General features: G+C 37.8%; 1 protein-coding gene across 1 annotated transcript in view; it reads right to left on the minus strand.

Annotated features, from left to right (window-relative positions):
* The window catches only part of THSD7A (thrombospondin, type I, domain containing 7A), a 207,521-nt gene that overhangs the window by 33,723 nt on the left and 148,746 nt on the right, over positions 1-25,052 (minus strand). The window contains exons 11-13 of the mRNA XM_010561477.1: positions 24,312-24,415; positions 12,694-12,888; positions 9,053-9,316 (exon numbers count right to left, since the gene is read on the minus strand). Of these exons, the coding sequence (XP_010559779.1) occupies positions 9,053-9,316; positions 12,694-12,888; positions 24,312-24,415 (563 nt within the window). The remainder of the gene's footprint in view (positions 1-9,052; positions 9,317-12,693; positions 12,889-24,311; positions 24,416-25,052) is intronic.

Genomic DNA, 25,052 nt, shown 5'->3' on the forward strand with positions numbered 1-25,052 from the left:
TCCTAGCCACTGGTATACTAAGAACACTGGATAAAAAATAGGTCAAGGACATGAACAGAATAAAGGGATCCAGAAAGGAGTTTCACAGCTTCCAAGCCTTCTCCAAACAGAAGGAAAAGAAAATAAATGAGTGTAGTTACTTTTCAGGGCAGAGTCAGAAGTCAAAACAACAGAGGAGACACAAGATGAAAGAGAGACTGAGGGGGAATAGAGGAAAGGGTAAGAAAAGACAGGTGGAGGGAAGAAGAAAATAAATAGCTCAGAACACAGAGTCAAGAAAATTGTAAAGATGTACTGCATAGGGATAGAAAACAAAGAAAGAAGAGAAAAGATATTAACATCCTGCCAAAAGTAGTAACTTGGTGAAGCACAAACAGAATGCAATGTCCTAAAGAGCCTACACTGGTATCTCCTGACCAGACAGTGAAATGTAATGAAGAATGTTCCCACAAATAAAAACAGAGGACAAAGGGAAGAAATAAAAAGACTGTGGCCTCTGATTTGCGTTCTATAGGTAATTAGCGTGTAGAAGGAAAATGACCCTTATATATTTGACATCAAAAAGTTTTTGGCATATTCAACCCTTGGCATCTTCTTTGCCTTTCAGGTGTCTCACTATTTCACTTAACAGATTACTTAGCATTTAGCTGTGCCACTGGACTCCCTTAGAACCCAGGCAGAAGCAGACGTCAAATTGCTTGCAGATATTTCTCTATCCAAGAAAGAAGACTGAATTAAAAAAAAAAAAAAAAATTACTTGTTGCAAATTACTTCTTCCACTCCATTTACTACCTATCTGATGGTACTTTTCAGAAAAAGCTTCTCTGGAGCATGTCATCACCTCAGATGCCTTTCTGTGTGTATGATGTCAACATATCTTTTACAGTGATTAAGGATGATAATCTCCAGAAGCTCATAGCAATTGCCCCTCAAAGCCAAGAAAGCAGATGTTCAGGAACATTGAAAAGTTTATACACTTTTTTTTGGTTGTTTTTGTTAAACTTCAGTTGCTTATATTTATAAACTTTGTCCATGCTGTAAAAATTTTAGCAAGTGAGAGGAAACCATATTGTGATATACAAAAAATACATGGAAAACATAGCAACATAGAAACCAGAAATATTTCATTAAAATGGCACTGGTGATACAGATACACAGTTTCTGACATGAAAAGGATATGAATGAGCCATTTTTCAATTTCCAGTCTTGTTTCCACTCTGATCTAATCATCCTTGAAAGGGTACCCCTTGTGTTAGCATAAAATCTTATTAAAGAAACAGTCCTCTAATATGTGGACATGTGAGTATCTGTGTGGTGGAATATCACACCATTATATCACATGGACAGGTTGTGTAATATAATTGCAGCAAATGTCATGCTAGAAACTTGAGGTTTAAAGAACAAGCAAGAAATTACCAAGTGTCATGGTTTAACCCCAGCCAGCAACTAAACACCACGCAGCCGCTCACTCACTCCCCCCCACCCAGTGGGATGGGGGAGAAAATCGGGAAAAAGAAGTAAAACTCGTGGGTTGAGATAAGAACGGTTTAATAGAACAGAAAAGAAGAAACTAATAATGATAACACTAATAAAATGACAACAGCAATAATGAAAGGATTGGAATGTACAAATGATGCGCAGAGCAATTGCTCACCACCCGCCAACCAACACCCTGCTAGTCCCCGAGCAGCGATTCCCTGCCCCCACTTCCCAGTTTATATACTGGATGTGACGTCCCATGGTACGGAATACCCCGTTGGCCAGTTTGGGTCAGGTGCCCTGGCTGTGTCCTGTGCCAACTTCTTGTGCCCCTCCAGCTTTCTCGCTGGCTGGGCATGAGAAGCTGAAAAAATCCTTGACTTTAGACTAAACACTACTGAGCAACAGCTGAAAACATCAGTGTTATCAACATTCTTCACATACTGAACTCAAAACATAGCACTGTACCAGCTACTAGGAAGACAGTTAACTCTATCCCAGCTGAAACCAGGACACCAAGGTAGAAATACAATAGATGCAGAGAGAAGGAAAGAATGAAAGCAGTGAAATGGCTATGAAGAAGACCTGAGGAAAAGAGTGTGAAGGTGAGGGAGGGACAGTGAAATAGAAGACCAACACTGTAAAGGCTGAAGATATGTTCTCTGGACATCAGCAGTTCATGTTTTGCCTGCTGGTTCTCCTCCCGACTGAAGTCTTTCACTGCATGCTTACTGCAGCTCGTCCTTCTCCCCACAGTGTGAGGGATGTTGGAAAGTTAAGACCTTGGGATACTGTGGTACAGAGCATTGGCCCTGCATGGTCCGGAAGGGTATTGGAAAGAGATGCCCATCTCTTAAGGTCTATTCCTTTTCCCAGTGCAGTAGTTTCTCAATTATTTCAGCTCCTGTCAGCTGAACTTCACAAGGCTGTGAAATGGGCAGTTGTCTACTATGAGTGAGAACATGGCTATTCTACCATTAAAGATTTATTACTGAACCGCAATTTAACAAATGGCTTTGAACCACTAGGACTATGAACTGAACTCATTAGTGAAAGGGAAAGGTTTACTGTCCCATTGCTAATTGGCTATAAAACCTGGACTTCTAGAACAAAGTCACTAATAGATGTGATGGATAATTTATAATGGAGAAGTTTAATAGACTTCACACTTTGTCTAATGACAAAGCAGGTTAAGTAGGTGAATATAAGATTTTTCCCCACAGACTGCACCTGCAACACATTAAGAACAGACTGACTACTTGAGTTGAAGGATGCAGACATAAAGAACATCTTAGAAAGTGTTTACATGAACTCTTTTGTCCTTAGGACTGACAGAGTTATGCTCCTGCTTTCATGACTAAAATGTCATGCTATGTATCCAAGAAAAAAACTGCAATGTCAGAATGGTTTATGTTCTTCAACACAGATTTTTTTTCAAGGAAATATAAAGTTCTTAGATCTCATCTTCCAGGACAAAGAAATATACAATTATTTGCATTTCACTTCTAACAGAATATATGTATTTCTTGAGACTATTCATATTGCTGCCTTGCCATGGAAAATAAATTGAACTCCATAATACTTTTTTCTTTTTTTTTCAGGATTACCTTTCAAAACCTCAAAACTTGAGAGAAATTGTTAAGGCTTAACTATCTTCTGCATCAGCATTTCTCTCTGGTGTACTAACTACAGGACTTCAGGTTGATGGATGACCGCTTCATGATTGATGTCCTGTTGATGGGGCAGATATGGTGGCACCATAATGCAGAGGCCTAAGATAGTATTTCTGGTGCAGGGCTATAGGTAGCATATTTCTAGAGAACACACAACAGGACAAATATGGCATCTTGTATATATTAAAAAAAAATAATCTTAGAAAAGATACAATCTATGAAACAGCAAAGTATCCTAATAACAATTTGAGAACCTAAGACTACTACCATACTAGATTAGAATCTCGTATGGGAAATGTATTTATTTTAGAATAAACATGCAACAGAAAGTCTCAATTAGATTTTAACACTCTATTTTTTTGTTGGTAAATTTGCATTGCTTCAATTTAGAATGTTGACAGTAAAAAAAAAAAGATTTTAAAAAATCCTAATACAAGTGGATACAGCAAGTTCTGACATCTTGGACCCTGTAGACTCTGTTATAACATACGAGATTTTACTATCACACACATAAGCAATTAAATACAAAATTCCTCGATTCACATTGATACTCCTAGCAGCTGTTGTAAAAGTATTCACTGATACACAGATATTCCTCTCTAATCCCCTGCATAAGCCTTGTAGCCACGAAGGGCTTTGTAGAGTCAGCACAAATCAATGCATCTCATTTAATTAATGCTAAAGGGGGAAATAATCTCACACTAATAAGGCAGCAGACAAACTATCCTGGCCTGCTTGACTGTGCCTAAGGTCTTAACAGTGAACTGACATGAATTAAGAACGGTAATACGACCTATATAAAAACGCTGCATCTGTCCGCCATGCTACTATGTTTGCCTTCACTATGCGCACACAAACACAACCACCGCTCAGCTTATGTGGGTCATGATTTATAATTGATATATGATGGAGGAAAACTAAATATTGAAGAGTAAATAGTGTAGTACATAAGCATGACAGTGGCCTGCTTTTGAGTTTTTGTCATGAAAATACCAAGGTACAGTTTAAAGGGACCATGAAGAGATTCTCTTTCAATTTTTTTCACAAATACACTGAACCAGATTGTTGGCAGACACATGTCATTATCCACAGAGCTCTAGTATGCTAGTGATGACAGGGATAAAGCTATGAACAACAACTGCTGCTTTTCTAATGGAAAAAAACCTCTCACACTTGACTATCAAGCGAACAATACATTTTTGTATTTCTCCAGTAAAATTACCTATGTAGTACTGAAACAAAGCAGGAGCCAGAGAAAGGGCAATTTATGGGTATGCCATTAAGGAAAACAGGTAAACAACAGCTCAGTTATTGCTTTTAGCTGACATTACCACATCTGCTGACAACTGTCAGCTGTTAGCTCCTGCCCACACTCCACAGAACTGGTATGGCTGAAAAATACCAGCGGCAGGATATTTCAAATAGCTGCTGAATGGTGCTAACTCTTTCATCAATAAATTTAGCGCAGATTTGAAAGAAAATAAGAAAAAAAATGCCTTGTCCCCCTGCAGCTGAAACTTAGGTCTATTTTCAGCTGTTAGTTTGGGATTTCTTTTGAAGCACCTGTTAAGCTACAGAAAGCTAAGGACCCTCTTCAGAAAGGCTCTGCCCTCTGCTTCTCCAGTGTTCTCACCTAGAAGTAACAACAGATTATTTAACCATATTTTTGCCTTTCCTTTTTTGTTACGGTCACTCCTGTCTTTTTGAGAAACTTGTTCGCACTTGGGACTTTAAAACTGCACCCATAATTTCAAAGATTATCACAAGAAACCTCTTATGGGTCTACTAATATAGGGCCGCCTTTGTGTCACACCGTTCCTTTAGCTCCTCAGTGTCCGTGAAAGTGTTAGTTAAATCTTCTCAAATCTTTTGAAAATGAGATGTGTCAAGCAGTAAAAAGAGTCCTGAAGTATTTGTTCTTCTGCTCCTGTTTACCTTTTCTTTTCTAAGTCAACTAAATTGTGATTCTAAGCACACAACATTTCACAAAACAAACAACTTATGAATTTTTTGGCACTGCAGAGCAGGTCTGTCTTCTGATTCTTCCCACTCAAAACAGCATGACTTGCAACACTGAATCATTCGTGGCCTCATAAATTTACACAACAGTATTTACATAAAATTTTTGACAGTCTTACAATTTTATTTTCTTGTGCATTTTAGTATATCACACAACACATCCCACGATATATTAATAACATCACTGTGGGTGTAGTTTGCCCCTCCTGTCATATTTAGAGGATGTTGTAACAGGTGAAGAAGTACAATTATCCCCATTTCCCGCCTCATGATTTCATAGTGTCAGGAGATAACAAAAGTTCAGGTAAAAGTTGGACACTGCACAGGAAACATCTTCCCTTAAATAATGGTCTTGATTTCTCTCCTAGTCCAAGCTAATTCGCCAAATCATATCCCATAAAAACTGTGATTACATACTATACTACTTGTAAAAGAAATAACAGACTCACAGGAGCTAACAGTAAAACAGATTTCTGAATAAAGCAGATAACATAGCAGACAAATCTGACTCTTCTTCTTTGGATCAGTTACAAAAATCAGTGAAAAAGTCAGTGTTACCATTTCCATAGGGAAATAAGCAACTCTGTTGGAATTTACAAAAATAACCCAAACAGGCTTGAATTATGAGTCCTGTCAAGTTTAGCTTGAAAAACTAAAAACAGATTGTTGGGAAGCTATGAGGCACTTTTATTTGCTAGCAGGTGGGGTAACTATTGTGATACCACAGAAGTACCTTGTTGGTTTGGCATAACATAGCTTTTATGTTTGTTCTTAAAGAAAAAAACAAACAGCACACTGAAATCTAGAGATGATGCCAAACTGAAGAACTGTCATACACCAAGGGCATGAAAATAGCAATAAAAACATCATAAATACTGGCAAGATATAAAATAAGATTTAACTGGCAAAATAGCAGTTCATACATGTTGAGAAAAATAAAACAAATCATCAGAACGTAATCTGTGAATACAAAGAGGATATTCAGAAAAGGCAGCAGACATATACTGAAATTAGATTGAAACATCTATATCATTTGTTCTAGCCCTCTTGTATCTGCAAAAGTATGCTAAATCTGGCAAAATGCTGAAGGCAGAAAATAAATTAGGTAAGCCTTAGAAATAATCTGTACTATGTGTATGTACAACACCCATCAAATAGATTTTTGTTCTAGAAGAGCTACTGGAAAGGAAACCATAATTTTAGTGATATATTCCTTAATATCAGTTTAATTCCTTACCATCAAAGTCAGGTTAGATACTTCATTCCCTGTACATTTAAAATTCCCGTCAAACAATTTTAGGAAGTGCAAGGAATGCAGGATTAGCTCAACAGCAATTCCAAGCTTCATCTGCCCATGCACTACACCATGGACCAAGATAAAGGTAGTCTCTCCTTCAAATGGAACTGATGAGAAAACACACACAGATGCCTTGTGCTTCACTATCAAAAACAGGTAATGAAATGGGGGGCAGGGAGGGGGGTGTGTGTGTAATCAAAAAAACCAGACACCTTAATAAACTGATCTAGAAAGAAAGAATTCAGAACAAAACAACCCCCAAAAACAAAAGGTTCAGGCTTCCCAACCTACAATAAATATAGTAATGACTCACAAACATTTCCAAAGAGAGCTAAAAGAGACTTCAAATCTCTGGTCAGAAAAATGGGATGGAACTGCAGAAAGAAAAAACAAACCAAAGCAATGCGATACTGCGTTTTGGGAAGGTTGTCTCTGGAGCCTGGTAGTGCTAATAGCATGTAATTGGTAGCCCTGCCTATAGTAGGTATAATAACAACATACTGTTAGTATCTTTTCCGCTGGTTTATTTATTCATTGTGGTCACTGTCAGCGTAGGTGACATTCACTTATAAACCCCGTTAGATTAGAAATTGCCATCATGAAGAGTTATAAATTAAGATGGTTGAGAATATCCTTTTTTCCCCATTTTTTATTCGTCTTTTAAATCTCTCTGATTCTTGCAATGGAATTGCATCTCAAGGTGCACTGCCAGGGCTTGAAAGCAGCTACGTCCATGCTCATTCCACACAAAGAACGAGTTCCTACCTGTTTGTGCAAGCTACTTCAAGCAGCACACTACCTACTACATACACCACTCACAATTTGCTCTTGGACAGACAGCTTCTTCCCTCATGTGTCTTCCCTTGGATGTTGACACAAAACCTGACAGTCCCCATTCTTCAAGTCTACGAAAACTGACTGGCAGTAGGCCATCAGTCCCTCTAGTTTCCCATGGACTTAAGTTCTTCTATAATTTTCCACTTCTCAAAGGTCACTCTGGACTTAGTGCTGAAAGAATGCTAATTTCTAACGTAGTGTCACATATCATTAAAGTTTAAAAAAAATCAACAAAGAGATAGGAAAAATTTTCAGTTCTGTATTTTATAACCATGTCTTCTGAATAATTCAGATTGTTCCATGACTTTTTTTTCAGCATTCCCTACCAGCTTTCTGAGTTTCCTAATTCCCTCAGGACAACTACCCATCCCAGGCAGATCTGTGCTCACACAACTGCTGGTCATTAGAGGTAGCTGCGTCTTTTGGTACTACAAAGATGGCAAATGGTCCTGGTCAGGCTAAGCAAGTGTAGCATGTCCTCTTTAGACTAAACAAAAGAACAAAACTAAACCTTTGCAGACCTCAACCCAGAGCAAACAGCTGAGAACAGAATTAAAGAACATTCTCAGAGTAGAAAGAGAGATTTCCTGTCCCGTGAGAGTTTAGGATTTAGACTTTGTCATTCAGATGTATTTATACAAACTTACTTTTCAGTATGAGTTAACTACAGAAAAAGAGGATTTTGAATAAGAATAAACATGGGAGAAAATTCTTCACAAAACTATCTTCCAGCTTTGTTTTGAGGTATTAAGCTGAATGCTTACTTTTCCATCGATCACAAAGATATGCTACAGCTTGGCTTGATACATTCAGCTTCTGATTTATGATAGCTCTAAACAGGAATTAATAGTGCTAATTAAAATCCCCTTAAGTCATGCAATTTCTTTGATTAGCTATTTTAGCTTTATCTAAGTAAATAAATGAAATTTCTGTTATCTTAATTTAACATTAGCAAGTAGAATACATATACAAATTAAACTTACAGTGACCTTTTAATGGCACTGAGACTAACATCCAGCTTTTCGTACCTGTCCTGGTTTCAGCTTGGATAGAGTTAATTTTCTTCCTAGTAGCTGGAATAGTGTTATGTCTTGTGGGTGATGTAAATTAGCACATTTCTGTCTCACTGAAAATCAGAAAGTGCCAGTTTTGATCCTAACACTATAGATGCGTCCACTTTAGGAAGGAACACTGTTTCCTCCAGGAGCAATGTGAATACAAAGAATATAAAGTCTTTAAGCATCCCAGTTTTACAAGTGTTGTGTGCTGTCAAACTCAGGTCAACACACGCCTGTTAAAGTGCTAAAGAGGAAATGGTAGACATAAGGCTATTTAAGGAGATTAAAGCTATCTAAGGAATCTGTGGAAATAATTTCAGCCTTTCCAAAATAGTCCTGTGCTGTCCCTGTTTATTTTTTGAGCATCTGGCGGTTCTAAATGGCTGTATTCTCCAATTTGCAGGTACAATTATCAGGAAAAACAAGAAGATTTTACTTTTATCTATTAAGATACCTAGTTAGTAATTTACCATGATCTTACTTTTAAATATTGTACTATAGTAATCAGTAAAAATTAAGTTTAGTATTTTGTTAGTCAGCAAAAACATGTGCTGGGTTTGAAGGTATCTTGGGATAAAATGCAGCCTAAGCAATAAATATTAATCTGGTAATTCTACCTGTACACATATTATGTTAAATAAAATAAAGCAGATAAGTAAACAGATGAAAGAAAAGAGGTTTCTAAATACCGTGACTGTTGCATCGTGATGTTTCCACAAGTCGATTGTTTTGGTCATAGCATGCCATGGCCTGGTAACGGTAGCCTTGTCCACATTCTTTAACATCTCCTTGTACCTTCATTCCCAGCAATGCTTCCATCTTACCCTCTGGTAAAATACAGTCTGACCAGTTTCCCACAGGCTGAGCACTGTACTTGTCACATGGACAAAACTGATTCTCAATCAGAGGATACAACTGGGAATTTTTGCATTTATCCCTTTTCTTACTTTTTCCTAGAAAGAAGAAATAATTATTTTAGAAAGTTTGTATCAGTTTACATGTGCCCCAAAATTTCATTTAGGCTTCTGTAACAAGTGCTTGCAATCAAATACATATGCTTAAAACTAGTTATATTAATGTTTATTCATTTAGGTAAATTACTTGAATTTCTAAAGTAGTGGATGCCTACATATTGCACAAAGGCAACATCTTTTAAAATAAAGCCATATACTTATATTTACTTTGGATAAAAGTGCTTGGGGAGTACAGTTTGGAAAAGTTTGCAATTAAGCAAATATACCCTTTTTCTCCCATTTCATCAGCAGTGTGCAGTCCAGTAAAAAAGAAACTGTCTCTGGATAAAGCTTTCTCAAGTTGAAGAAAATTGCAGAAGGAAGTAACATGCATCTTTGTTACAGTTGTACCTTCTTTCAAAACCCTTTAATTTCATCACCCGTTATTGTAAATTTGTTAATAATTACCATTCTTCCTCTCTAATAGAATAAGCTCCTTCTGTGAGTTTGTTTCTTTTCAAACCTCTTCTTGTTTTCCTTCCCCAACTGGAGCATAGCCCTCCACTCATCTTCCACTTTCCATTAAATCTATTTTTAATCTTCTCTTTGGTAAAGTTTGCTTGGTTTTCCTTTCCATACTGATCAGTTCATATATATTAATGTCAAAGTCTTTGCAAAAGTATTTTTTAAAATGCTTGTTACTTAGATACTAGTGTAAATTAACATTCCGTAGTATTTTCCTCGCTATTCAAAACAAAGCACTGGACACAATTTTGCAGCACCCTTAGTGCTTATATTTACTACTGCCTTCATTTAGAATAGAAAAAAGGTACCTAAGAAAAAGTTCTTCTTTCTTTTGACAACACAACTTCATACTAAAAATACACTTCTCCTCCTCATTTTCACCATAAATAATTATGAATTCACTCCAAGTCAGCTTTACATGTTAGCCTGGGTAACACATTGCCACAGAGAATATACCACAGCACATATCACAGTCTTAGCAAGTTTGAAGAGGCAACTTAACTCAGGACAGGGAAGTATCTCAGCGTTAACAGTGTGGTAAGAGAATCTGTTCTTTCTTGCTTTGTTTTAAAATAAATAAATAAGTAAAAAATGTTAGTCAAGTGGGGTTTTTTCCCTTGCAAGAACTAAACCTGGCATAAAGTTCACTGGAGTTATAAGACAGTCACAGTGAGCCCTCTTGAAGATCACCGATTATTCATCGTCCATAGGTCTTCTGATTTACAGGGTATGGAGCAGGGGATAGGGTTTGGATCCTATCACATTCTTTCTGAGGCTGCTAATGGGCACCCCCCTTAGCTAGCTTTCCTCCACCACAGACAACACAGAGTAATTAGCAAATAGTGCTGTGACAGGGGCCAAGTATCACTCTCGAGGTTTCAGTTCAGTTATAATTTAGAAGCAGAGCAGGATTTTCCTCTTCATTTCATGCAGAAGAAATAATAATAATAATAATAACAACAACAACACATATTAAAAAGAAGTTGAAGAAAAAAATGTTTCAAAGTGGGTGTCCATCACGTGGGACAAAGAAAAGTTTGTAGTAAGGAGTTGGACATCACTGGAAAACCTTTTTATTCTGTTAACTAAACCTCAAGAGTTTTCAAGGGACAGAAATTATGAGCATTCTTAGTTGCGTCAATAAATAAGGCAGAAAATTAAGCAACGTGTTGCCTTTTGTGGTGATCTCAGCAGCTGGATGAAGACAATGGAAGAATGGAGAGCACAAAGAACTGAGAGCAAACATTCAGCCAGGGAAAGGACTGGCTTAATCATAAACCTGACATTCAAGACTGCAGCTAAGAAGTTCAAAAGACGTAAACCAAAGCTTAAGGCTGAAAATGATGATCTATGGCAAGAGGTGGAAAAGCACTTAGCTGCCATCGTAATTCTAAATGCACCAAAACACCATCCAAGAGGGAAGTCCTGGTGTAGGCAAGACCAGAAGTAGGAAGAGGAATGCAAGTGGGTTAATACCTGATCCTGTTAAGGAGAGATGATTGTTGATTGGTCTGTCACCAATTAAAAAAAAAAATTAATCCACTATCACTAGATTTTCTATTAAAAGGTTTTCTATTGAAAGCTCCAGGAGAATTTCAACAAAATTTTTGTTCTCAATTACAGTTCAGTGTAAAAAAAAAACAAATCCAAAGAAAATAGACCCAATTCAGTCTGGTTAGACAGTGCTGGCAAGATACGGCTTGTTCACAGAACTGTGTTGCTGAGGAATCAAAACAAATTGCAGACCTACTCCCTAACTCTTAGCTGAGAAAACACACATAAATCAAGAAAATGTAAATAATTAATAGGGTCTGTGGCCACTCTGGTTTACATTTTCCTTTTTCCAAATCTAGTTTCTAGTGTCTTAGTAGAATTAAACTTGTTTAACCTTATTTGGGACTGAAAGTGATTTGAGTGATGTGAAGAGATTTCCTACCCCAGGATTTCTCTGAGTGTCTTACACTACATTGTGTTGAAGACCCCAAGGTCTTTGGCTTTTTACGCCATTAAGACAATCAGTTAGTGTTTCTGAGTTACATGCTTTTCAACATTCACTAAATTGTCCAAAAATTTGCCTGAAAACTATCAGTAAAATAAGGTTTAAGCAAAAAAACCAAAAAAACCAAAAACCTTTTGAAAATGTATTTTCATATTTTTTCATATTTTAAGCTGTAACTCAGAGAAATTGCCTGAGAGTGTAACCTCAAAGGTCTGTCTCATATTTGTTAAATGCTTAGCACAAATAGATAATCTGTTCAAATGATAAACCATAAACCAGCAACCTTCCCGACCTCTTTGTGCACAGAAGCAGGGTGCAGAAGCAGGGTTTGGAATAAACACGGTATGAAAACCCTTGAAATAGCAAACAGTTGTGCCTCTTTTGGTGAAAAGATAACACAGCGCTCAACAAAAATGCAGATAAAGTTTTTTTATTTTATTTCCTCAGACTGGATCAGATTGTTGGTTAATTCTGCTGCTTTACATTTTTCACCTACCTGGAACTAGAGACAATGCTGACTTGCCTGTCAGGAAAAGAAATGGTCTGCTTTACAGTTTACTATGTGTGCTCCATTTAGAAGAAACCCTGGCCTCCTATGTTCTCCCATCTTCTCTCTAGCCACTTCCCCACGATCAAGAGTGTTAGACATATGGCAGGAGTTTGTTCTCCTGAGGGGTTATTTTTTTTGTTCCACCAATAGTATATAGAGCATGACAGTGACATTGGGTCTGCTTTCTGCCACAATGACAAATGTTGCTTGCTTGTCATAAGGGAACCTCAGAACAACCCAGGTTTTAACCAAAACAATAGCAATAATTAATAAAAGATGCATTATTTTTCTGGTTACTCTTACCGACGAGAGTGCGTTTTCTTGTCCTGACTCCTCCACAGTCCCCATTACAGGAAGAAAACTTTGACCAGTTCGTAAACTGACAGTCATCTTGGCAGGGAATCTGGCATGTCTGTGTTAAGGATGGTAATGGGCCAGAGTATTTAAGGCACTCACTGATGTCAGCCTGTCCTCCGTCTTGTCTGCGACAAGTAATTGCTGGAAGCAAAAAGGGATGAAGTTTAATTCAGCATTTTTTTCATTAATGTCTCTATTCAATTCAGTAAGTCTACAATATTCTACCATAAAATCATGTTGAAAGCCCAGAAGAGTGATACAACAACTTAATATTTCCAATCAGTTACACCTTGAATGAATACATTCAACATTTCTGACTTTTTTGAAATTGTTTAAATTACTATTTATCAGGAAAGAAAAATAATCTTACAGACAACTGTAAATATTATAAAGTTTGCACCATGTTATCCACACCTGTTACACCACTTTTCACATTATCATTTTTCCTACAGATACAGCCTATAACTCAGACATTGAAAAACTTGCAATACTATTTTAAGAAGCTGAATATTGTATAAGCTATGAAGTTTTATCAGAAACATGTATTTTAGAAAAAGGGATAGACAAAATTTAGAAACATATTTGAGTTCTGGATACCACTTAACCACTCACAACAGTATTGCTGCCTGATGTTCTTCAGCAATTTTTAGTCTTGAAAAAGGTTTGAATGACAAAGCATGTTTGCTAGGGGTGGAGTATCAGCCAATAGGGCTATAACTTTATAACAGGATTGCCATGTCCTGAATAAAAGCTTTTCTTACAAGAAAAAAATGTTTTTAAGAAAACTTCAGGTGGCACAAAAGGAAGCATTTGGAACATAAGGATTTACAAAGAACAGGGCTGTTTCATTAATATCATCTTTGACAATGCTCTATTATTGTTTCTCATGGATTTTTTTTTTTTAACATGGTTGCTTATCTATTATTCTAACCTAAGCCTCAGTAAATCTAACTTTCTTTCCTTGCCCAGAACAACACAAAACTTAATACACAGTAACAAGATTGGAAACTTCTAGTTTTTTGTTTACACAATAGAATTATATATATGCTTCTTGGCATCTGACAGCACACAGTAGATGTAGTATCTCATAATGACTGTGAAAGTAATTTGTGTCACCAATTGTTGCAGTAACATTGCATCTGAACACAATATATCATTCTGTACACATATAAGGGAATATCATGTTTTGTATTACACTCCACTCCATAATTTAAGCATAAGACTTCAATTGTACTGACAATAATTGTTTTATTGGTATGTGAATTGAAAAAAAAAATTAAATTTTACTAACCAAACTATTATGGCATAATCAAGTTCAATTGTTGGAGAAAAATGGAGTTTGAATGCAAAGTTTCAAAATAAAACAGAAAACTGGCTATGAGTGACTTTTTTTTCCTGGAGAAAAAAGGTAGAACAGTTGAGGAAACTTTTTTTTTAGATTGCTGTAAGGTAACTGTAAAGGTTTAGCGACCTATGATTTCTGAAAAAAGCTTTTTGTCTGACAGTTCTAAACTAAATTTCTACCTCATCATGACTGTAGGAGGCTGAACTTGATGACCCACATGGTCTGTTTCAAGCCTGTATGCCCACTAAAACATATCCAAAGGTCCCAAGTGAATTGGTTTTGCCACACGTCTGTGGCGAAACACTGTGAAGGGGAGGGGGGGTGGGGGGTATGTTTTTCCAGAGATGCTAAGCAAACAGCTTCCCTGATCCTTGACTGTCCTTTGGAGCAGGGCTGCCAGCACTGTTTGTAATAGGCTCAGTAGTGCATTAAGTTGTGCTTATTGGGGGACGGACCAGCTGTACATTGTCTAATACAATTATTCTGTCAAATCCTATTATTATTGGTGTAGTTTACATGAGGAAACCCTTTTTTCTTCAGATATAATTATAGTGATTCAATGAGCAAAATCAAATATCTAGAAATTGAAAATCCATGTAACAACTGTTTTAAGGACGTGTTAACTGTGCCTACTATAGGATTTCTAAAATTACACAAGTACTTTGGAAAAACACAAGTCAAACCAGTATCTTCCAATACAAGCCTAGGCTATGGTTTTGGATTCTTGTGAGATATTCGTCTCTGCTAATAGCACACATTGGTTTCCCTGAGGTAAAAACACAGTTCAGACTAGTTCTACGATGTGGAAATTCAGAGGTCAAACCTAAGTCCTCTGTCTTGAGTTTGACCTTGGCATGTGCATGCATCAGCTAAGCTAATTGCATTATCTTCACTGAGTTCTCAGGGAGATATAGGCCACCATTTTTAGCAATGAAAACTATACCTAGCCAAGGGCTAAAAGACCGTCCACTGATTAACCCAATAACTTTTAATAACCTTCAAAAGTTTAGTACTCATTTTAGATACTGCCTCTCCATCTAGCCCTTTGATAGGCCATAAACATTGTCCATTGAAGAACATTCTTTCTTTCTATCTAAATTGAGTTTTTCTAAAGCCAATATTCATTCCCTCATCTTTCTTGGTTGTTATATATTAGTCCATGGGCAGATATCCACTCTGTCATAAATTTTTTCAGACTCATATTAGTGCATCTAAATTACATCAAGCAGACCCAAGTGAGAAGCTCCCCTGAGGATCAACAGTAGGTTTTTTTCCAGATTGTCAGCTCTACTGTAGCAATCAGAGCAGGAAAACTTTATTCTTGAGACCTAAATATTTCACCTTAATAACAACACAAATTAGAGGACAGCTTGGCATACTAAATCAATTCCTGAATCTTAATTTTCATAGTGCCTGTCCATAACTACTCATATTACTTCTAGTTTAGAAGACCTGGATGATTCGCTTTATATTCCATTTTCCTATAGTTATCCTACAGATTCAAGTATCAATTTGAAAGGTTTATACTCCTTGTGACTGTTGAAGAGTGGGTATTTTTCCATTACTTAAAGCAGGGATTTTGACAACAGTATGCATTCCATTAATACATTGTTTTGGGCAGGTAAATGTCTTACTTGACATCTGAAATGCTCTTACTGTTAGTGGAGTTACTTTTTCCACTCACAACATCATTTAGGCAAACTTATCCCCCGCCTCTCTGATCAAACCCATGGCTCTTTAATTATATACTGTAAAAGTCACTGAGACCAATGATTAACTTACTATACGGAGAAGTGTCTTCAACTGCTAAAAAGCCATGAAGTGCCGGACTAATTATTTTGCCTATACAACCACGTTATATTTATTACAAACATTAGCAGTAAGTGGAAGGAGCATGGTTCTTCTATTACTGAATTAAGCCCAAGTAATTGTTAAGTGAAAACATAAAACAGGAGTACAGCTAACAGAAAAATCAAATTTAACATGGAAAGCATTCACTTACAAAATTGTTTCAGTATTTAACAATTATTATCTCCCAGAAGAAAGGTGCGAAGTAAATGGCAGTCTAAATTTTCTAGACAAGGGACTTTCATGTAATTAAAACTTTATCTGATAGCACTGTTTCCAGAAAGCCACAAGGGACTACAAGCTAATATATTTGTTGTTGGCATAATGAAACACTAAGACTGTATTTTAACAAGTCTTGTTATGTGTGGGTTTATACAAAAACCTTGCCAATGTTACCATCATTAGTATACTTCACTGAGATTTCACCAACATGTGAGATTCAGTGACTCCTACATCTAAAATGAATGTGCTCTACATCCTTTGTTTTACAACACATTCATGGTACCATTTTTTCAACTGTTAAGTATTTTTAACAATAAAAATATTCTGTTTCATTTCTAGAAAGGCAAGAATTATTTCAGCACACTAACTTTTCTTACACCTACTATCAATACTGCCTAGGCTATGTTTTCATCTATGTTTTCATCAAGTTTATTTCTTTTTTTGTGGGACATGGCAGACTAGACACTGCATGATGAAATGTTTCTATCACAAAGTATCTTAAGCAAGAGCATGTGCCAATAATATCGTGAAAATACAAGCCTGAGCGTTCCTTATGCGCCAAAGAGAATGACAATGTGTTTCTGCCAAATAAAGTTGTCTGAAGATTCTGGCTCTTGTTTTGTCAATAAAATAATTAATTTCTCATGTAAATACTGCTCTTGAGCACTGCTGTCCAAATTCTTACTTCAGTACAAAACCTGAAGCTGCCCATTGTCCTTTGCAATGACTAAAATACGAACCAGGCAATAGGGCACTCTCACCTGTTAAGTCTTTCGAGACAGATGTTTTTTTAACAGATGTTAAAATAGTAGTTTATAGCTCCATGAAGGAGCAGCACTGCTTCATGATTTTGTCTCCCTTCTTGTGCTTTCAATAAGGGCATGAAGCCCCACCAAGAGCAAATCCTCCTGCCCCCATAAGCAATGCCCAGAGAGGGAGGCTGCTGTCCCTGCTTAGCCATAGTGAGAAGAAAGGGCTTTTGACCACCAGTTCTGCCTCTGAGTCTATCCACAGCTCAAAAAAGCCTGCAAGGACTCCTCATGTGCTCACGGCTATCCTGGGAAGCTTCCTCTGATTCCCCCGCTGCACTGTCTTTCAAATAACTGTGCATACACTCTGCAAATGAGGACTAGTGAGAGCTTGGGGTCAGCTCTTCAATAATGGCCAATTCCCAGTGACATCAAGTACAGCTATTCAGATATTTTCTCTGACAGCCAGGTTACTTAAGCTTCTGCTTAAATTTTACAAATAACCTTCCTCTTGCTATTACAGAATACGCTGACAGATTTCACAATTTTCATCGCATTCCTCCTGCAAAACTCCGAGGAAGATTTATGGTGGCAAGGACTGCAGGCTGTGCATCCTTTTGCAAATTTCTTTTCGGTCATTGGGATAGCCCTTACCATGTGCATCCATCCATATACATCATGATGTGATTAGGCTATTGCAGTTTGGGCACTTGAGTTTCTCATCTGCTACATGTCCTCTTCACCAGCACTGGGACGCAGTCCAACAAGCCTTACTTAAATCTGCAGAAGCTACTGGCAAGACAAGCCTTTTTACTAAGTTTCCTAGGCTTTCCTATACAATCCAAAAGGGATTTGAACTGTATTTCTAACTTCCTTCAGAAGTCAATGGTGCTAAGGTTTAATGACACAGATTTTTTTAAGATATCAGCATAACTTAACACATACCTGCTTAAGTTGTTCACAGTTTCAAACTTGATACGTTAGTCTATCTCACTGAGCAGACCACTACTTTGAAGTTGTCTATGTGCTAATAAACGTCAGCCTTAAAAATACAAAGTAGTATCTCAGCACACCCCAGCTGAAGCAGGTTCATCTCACAGTGAGTTTTATAGTCCACATCCCCATCAAATACTAGAAGCCTGCCTTTATCAAGCATTTACTCTCATTCTAGTTTTTGTATTTTGGGGGTATTTTGTATTTGCCAACATTCTGTGCCTTTCCCTCCTGGGTTTCTGGTGACTCATCAAGACATCTGGTCAATTTACTTGTTAATTGAGAAACAGCTTATGAAAATAAACACAACATAAATGCTGTTTCAGTAAAATATGGCTTTTCTCTACATATCCTGTTCTTGTTGGGTAGGGTCAAAAGGAAGTTTCGAACTCCTTGCTGATGCACCCATAATATCCTCTCTGGAGGGTTTTGAAAAAAAAGACAGTAGTCTTAAGTTACTGCAATTCTATAATACATTCCTGCTCTGCTAATCCACTGTTATAAGGCATTTTACCAGTGATATGACTGCAAATTTTCATTCATCACAGAAATTCAACACATTGGTCATGACTATCTGCCTTGTTCAAATAAGGCTTATGACTACAACAGTGGATTTGCTACTCAGGTATTAAATGCTATGTTACTATGCTTAGGTTTAGGTATAAATACTTGTCCATCATTTGCATGAATAATTAACAAACATTTTTCTTTAAAAAATTCTGAAGAAAAATCTTTTCTTAAAAACCAAAACCCACCAAACCCTTTTATTCTCTTTCCTCTGCATTGACCCAAGTTCTAATTTTGTGACATGTTCATTTAAACTGACATGATTTGTAACAAAACCTTCATTATACAAGACAGAAACAGAGCTGCCTTTTACAATGAATCACAATTCTAAAATTTATGATTCACCCAAGTATCTCTTCTGCCAAGGAAGACCAATGTGATAAAAAACCTGAAAGATAGAAACATAAATTGTAAAGCTGTGATATATGCAAGCAAAGCATGCATAAGCTCTAGTTACTCATAGACTCTTAAGATCAGACACCTAACCAGTCATTTTTAATGATTTCTAACTTCTAGTTTTTCCTTCAATTATCTTTCTAATTGTGGTGGGTTGACCCTGACTGGATGCCAGGTGCCCACCAAAGCCGCTCTATCACACCCCTCCTCAGCTGGACAGGGGAGAGAAAATATAACAAAAGGCTTGTGGGTCAAGATAAGGATAGTGAGCGATCGCTCACCAATTACCGTCATGGGCAAAACAGACTCGACTTGGGGAAAATTAAGTTAATTTATTGCCAATCAAATCTGTCGTGTTTTAAGCCCAGCCAGTAACAAAGCACCACAAGGCCACTTCCTCACTTCTCCCCCACAGTGGGATCTGGAGGAGAAAATATAAAGAAAAGCTCGTGTGTCAAGACAAGGGCAGGGAGAGATCACTCACCAGTTATGGTCATGGGCAAAAACCAGACTCAACTTGGGGAAAAAACAAAATTAATTCAATTTACTCCCAATCAAATCAAAACAAGGATAATGGGAAGTAAACCCAAATCTTAAAACACCTTCCCCCCACCCCTCCCTCCTTCCTGGCTCAACTCCACTCCCCGTTTTTTCTACTTCCTGCCCCCCAGCAGCGCAGGGGGATGGGGAATGGGGGCTGCAGTCAGTTTGTCACACATTGTCTCTGCTGCTCCTTCCTCCTCAGGGGCAGGACTCCTCACACTCTTCCCCTGCTCCAATGTGGGGTCCCTCCCACCGGAGACAGTTCTCCATGAACTTCTCCAGCGTGAGTCCTTCCCACAGGCTGCCATTCTTCACAAACTGCTCCACCATGGGTCCCTTCCGCGGGGTACAGTCCTTCAGGAGCACACTGCTCCAGTGTGGGTCCCCCATAGGGTCACAAGTCCTGCCAGAAAACCTGCTCCAACATGGGCTCCTCTTTCCATGGGTCCGCAGGTCCTGCCAGAAGCCTGCTCCAGTGCGGGCTTCCCACAGGGTCACAGCCTCCTTTGGGCACCCACCTGCTCTGGCGTGGGGTCCTCCCTGGGCTGCAGGTGGATATCTGCTCCACCTTGGACCTCCATGGGCTGCAGGGGGACAGCCTGCCTCACCATGGTCTTCACCACGGGCTGCAGGGGAATCTCTGCTCCGGCACCTGGAGCATCTCCTCCCCCTCCTTCTTCACTGACCTCGGTGTCTGCTGAGATGTTGCTCTCACATATTCTCACTCCTCTCTCCAGATGCCATTGTGCAGGTTTTTCTCCCCTTCTTAAATCTGTTATCCCAGAGGCACTACCACCGTTGCTGATGGGCTCGGCCTTGGCCAGTGGCGGGTCCCTCTTGTAGCCGGCTGGCATTGGCTCTGTCAGACATAGGGGAAGCTTCTAGCAGCTTCTCACAGAAGCCACCCCTGTAGCCCCCCTGCTACCAAAACCTTACCACACAAAACCAATACACTAACTAAAATATGAACTGTAACAGACTATTTTGTTCAGAATAAACTGCTAATGAATGCCTAGTCAGATATGCCTTTTCCCTGGTGTACATTCTTATTCCTTCTTATTTAACACATTTGCTGATATGTGTCACAGTATTTGTGCGTAGTCAATCAGATCAGAAATAGGACAAACTAATAGCATTGGCAACATCCCCTTGCACTGAAAAAGAGGAGAACTGTTCCCACATACAAGAATGCAATTACTTGCTCTACTGAGTATCGACACAAAATGAAAGGACAATCCACATGAAACCAAAGGGCTGAGACTACGTCTAGAAGATTATTGTTTCACTTTGTCATCAAAAGTAAATTACCACAAACAGATAAATGAATGCATGATTTCTGCATTTAAGAGCATCAAAAATTTCAGAGAGAACTCTTTTTCAACGGAAAAGGAAATGCTGTTATGTCTACAACTTTCACAGTATGGTAAACATTTGTACAGAAATCACGAACAAACAGTTAAATATAATGTTCAAAATATCTGTATTCCAGTAACACATTATAAATGCAGTATCAGAATGTTACACCAAATGGATTTCATATTTCAGTGTTTAGCATTTCCTGATTTGGGGGGGATTAAAAGGACTTGCACAGTAATAGCTCAGTCTTTTCTGTGTCTACATCACAAAATAATCTTTAAATAAATGATTTGTAGTATAGAATTTTTAATAACATATTATCATGCAAATTTTTCCATAGCCTGTAGAAATTTTATTTACAAGAAGCCAAGTATGCAGGAGGGAGGCAAGAATTAGCAGGGAGAGGGGACAAAACTTCTTCCAGAGTCTTCCTTCCAAAACTGGTGAAATCTTTCTAATACTGTCCACGGCAGAGCTCAGGCAGGCAGATGCCTGCTTTCAGGTCAGCCTCCCTTCAGTGAGCACCTTGCATGAAATCAACTTTTGTGCAGGGGACCAAAGAAAATGAAGTTCATCACTGAAAATTCACACATGGATATTTTCAGGGCAGAATTTGAAGTGTAAGAGGGGAAAGGGAATATGTTAATGCCCTGCGTAGGAGATAACCTACATAAAACAAATAAAACAATATCCATGTTCAAAATGCTATTTTCTGTGGTGTGAAGTACATAAAACTTCAACCAATAATCTCTATAATTGCAGAAGTATGTTTTCCAAAGTGAAAGTTACTTTTGTGCAAAAATTCAACTTTTACTTCCAAGTCATATTCATTTTAAAGGCGTTTAAGAAATCAGAAAATATTTTACTTTTCTCAATCCAAAGAAAAGCTGTACTAGTTTATTTAGCTCCTACAGAATATCAGTTTACATTACTGAGCACAAACGATATATTCAACACATTGCCAGGTATTAAGACACTGAGACATGATACATAATATATCTGTGTTTGAAAGTTACATTTTTATGTTAATTTATATAATTTACTTCAATGGGAAAAATATTGGGCCAAAAAAGGCATTGTCTTTAATGCACGTAACTTTCACCACTGCAACAGGCAAGTCAATATTTAGATTCATATTTAGATACTTGGACTGAGGCACAAATAATCTTTGGTTACTCAACTTCCTCTGTGAATTCTACAATAAATTTTATACATTGGATAGACTAAATAAAAAGCAGGAGCAAACAAAAATCTTCCCTTTCTAAGAGCTGATCTCGGAAACATTTATAGAATTACCAAACCCACCTGCTTTCTTCAGGCTTATCTGCTCCCAGGGTTCTTAATGATTGCTCATCCTACCACATTACACTAGAGAGCCACTTCCATTATATCTGCTTGTAGGAACAAGACTACTGCTTAAATACATCATCACTCACAAGATCAAACTCTGTGTAGTACCAGAGGGAAATTCTGCCAGTCTATTTTACCAGATTTGAAAACTGTATGCCCAGTAATTCCAAAATCATGTATTACTCCATATATGTGTGTACTGCACGATTGGAGTTACAGTTAAAAAAAAAGAAACCCTCATGATACACAAGAATAATAAAAACCAATTTGCATGCACTACAGTAAGCTATCTTTCTTTATTAACTGACTTTGAGGCAAAGAGATTGGGGTACTACCATGCAAGTACAGAAGACAACATTTTGTACTATTTGAACTCCTACCGTCAAAGACAGAAATCTTATTTTCTCAGTGTATAATATGAATGTATCCTCCAGAGCTGCTAGAAATAGTTCACATTAGTGATAGACCTTCAAAAGAATTACCACAGTCAGAAGTCTTTTGTATTAGCAGGCAATACCATCAGGTTTCATCTTCTGGTAAGCCATAAACTGATTTCCTGTAACACTTTCTGAGTAAGTGGTAGGAGTTACTAGCTTAAGATTTACTCTATGACTTTTTTAAGTATACCATAACTTCCTATAATACTGGAAAGAAGTTAATGACCTGAACGTTTCACTTCTGTAGTTAGCAGTGTCCTTGCTCAAGAACTCCACAATCTGCTGAGCCAATATTGTTTTAACAGATAGGAGTTTGTACTCAGAAAAGGCAAAAGAAAAAAAACCTTCCTAGAAATAAGGGTTGACTAGTAGTTCAAAGGAATTCCATTACTGTAACACAGTAAGTAGGAACTACAATTATTTTCATACTGAATTTATTTAATGCACCTAAAAAACCTTGTCCTGACTATACTTAACAGAGTCACACATACACAATTCTGTTAAAACCACAAAATTGTCTATGAATTCAGGTGACAGTAAAGCTGGATTTGGATGCAAAAATTATTTGCTGTTGAGTGGAAACAGTGGAAAAATATCTGGATCATTGGGCTCAAAGTGTCAGTGGTTTTGAAGTCCAACCAGCAGCTGGTTAAGAGCGCTGCAACTCAGTGGTTAATTCCAGGATCAATTCTGTTTAGCATCTTTAACAACCTGCATGGTAAGCATCCTCAGCAAGTTTGGGGACAACACCAGTTTGAGAAGAGCAGTCAATATCTACCTGGAGGGTAGGGGTACCATTCAGAGGACCTTAGCAGCCTGGAGAAATGGGCTGGCACTGAACTTTAACAGCATAAATGCAAAGTCTGAATCCCTCATGTTCCCATTGCTCTCTACAATTACCTAATTTGAGGGTATAGAGAAGAGAGAGCCAGAATGTCTCAGAGATATATAGTAAAAGGATAAGGGGCCACAGACACAAATTACAGCAAGGGAAATTTCAGCTTAGATAGTAGGGAAAAAAAATGCAGTGCTAGACTGGACAAGCACTGGAGTAAGTGCCCAGAGAGGCTGTAGGATCTCCATCCTGGGAGATACTCCAGACATGTTGAGACATGGCTCTGAGCAACCTGTTCTAGTCTGGGTAGGATCTAACTTTGAAACTGGCCCTGCTCTGGGTGGAGGGTTGGACCAAGGGACCTACAGAGCGTCCTTCCAGCTCAAAATTATTGTAGGGTTCTCTGATCCTAAATTTCCAAACACGGGGAGCAGAAGTCTTTTATCTGATCTAATGGATATACCCATAAACATGTCTTCAGGCTTCACATCCTCACCACATGAAAAATGTTACATTTTCACAGGTGAATTTACACAACCTTTTTCACAAAAAGAATTATGCAAAGTCACCCATCCCTTTCTTTTTTTCTTCTTTTTGAAAATCTACTTTCCACAAACATGCCTGCAAACTTGCTTCAGGTAAGGATGGTGAAATAAACTGAACAAACAATACCACAAAATTAGTGACTAATGTGGTATCTATACTTAAAAATAAACAAACACTGATATTTTATGAATAAAACCTTTGACAAATACTCGTTAGGAGGCACCCTATCATACTAGCATTCAGTATTTTCTTTTGCTGATGCACGTAAAGATAGATAAAATTAATATTAGGTTATGATGACTAAAATTTTAGCCATTTTCCACACCAATGCAGCTACAGATTTCTGAGGAATAAATGACAGAAACAAAGGGTCTAACCTCTTGCTTGTAGCCCAGGTCCACAAGTCTCTTGCGCTCCTGGACTGTCCTGGCGCACATACCATGGTACTAGCTGGCACCTGCGCCACTTGTGGGTCTTCCACCTGAAAGGAGGGGGGAAGCAATCAACTTCAAATAATCCATCTAAACTTGTAGCCATCAAAACTGAGGCAGCACAAGTGCTAGATAGTATTAGAAACCACTGTAAACTGTTGCTTATTATTACTAACTGGTCACAGACAATTCACAACAAACAGTAACAATACTGTAGACTTTTCCCTCCTTCCTGTTAACTTTTTTGCTCCTTTTAGGATTAGGCCATTAAGAACACAGGGAAGGAAGGAGGCAAAGGAGGGAAGAGAAAGCAAACCATATATATTTTCAAGGATTTCAAAATACAAAGGTACATTAACACTACCTAACAAATACACAGTGAATACAAACCACAATATAAGGATTATACATTAATACAAAGCATTAACACACTTATACAAGATGGGAGAAAGAAAATTCAAAAAAAGAATACCATACAAAATAATAAAATTATATGACTTGAATATCCATTTAACAGAAGAACTCCTTTGCTATGGATTTATACCTGAGCATGCTCAGAGTATTTTACCAGTCAACATAATGACATACTAAAATTTGAAAAGTTGATTTAGCGAAGGGACACTAACATCTCATAAAAACAACATGGACCCATTAAATAAGGATGAGTTTTAAATACTAGCATGCCCT

This window comes from Haliaeetus leucocephalus, unplaced genomic scaffold (assembly GCF_000737465.1).
Source record: "Haliaeetus leucocephalus isolate CR32 unplaced genomic scaffold, Haliaeetus_leucocephalus-4.0 Scaffold146, whole genome shotgun sequence".
NCBI lineage: Eukaryota > Metazoa > Chordata > Aves > Accipitriformes > Accipitridae > Haliaeetus > Haliaeetus leucocephalus.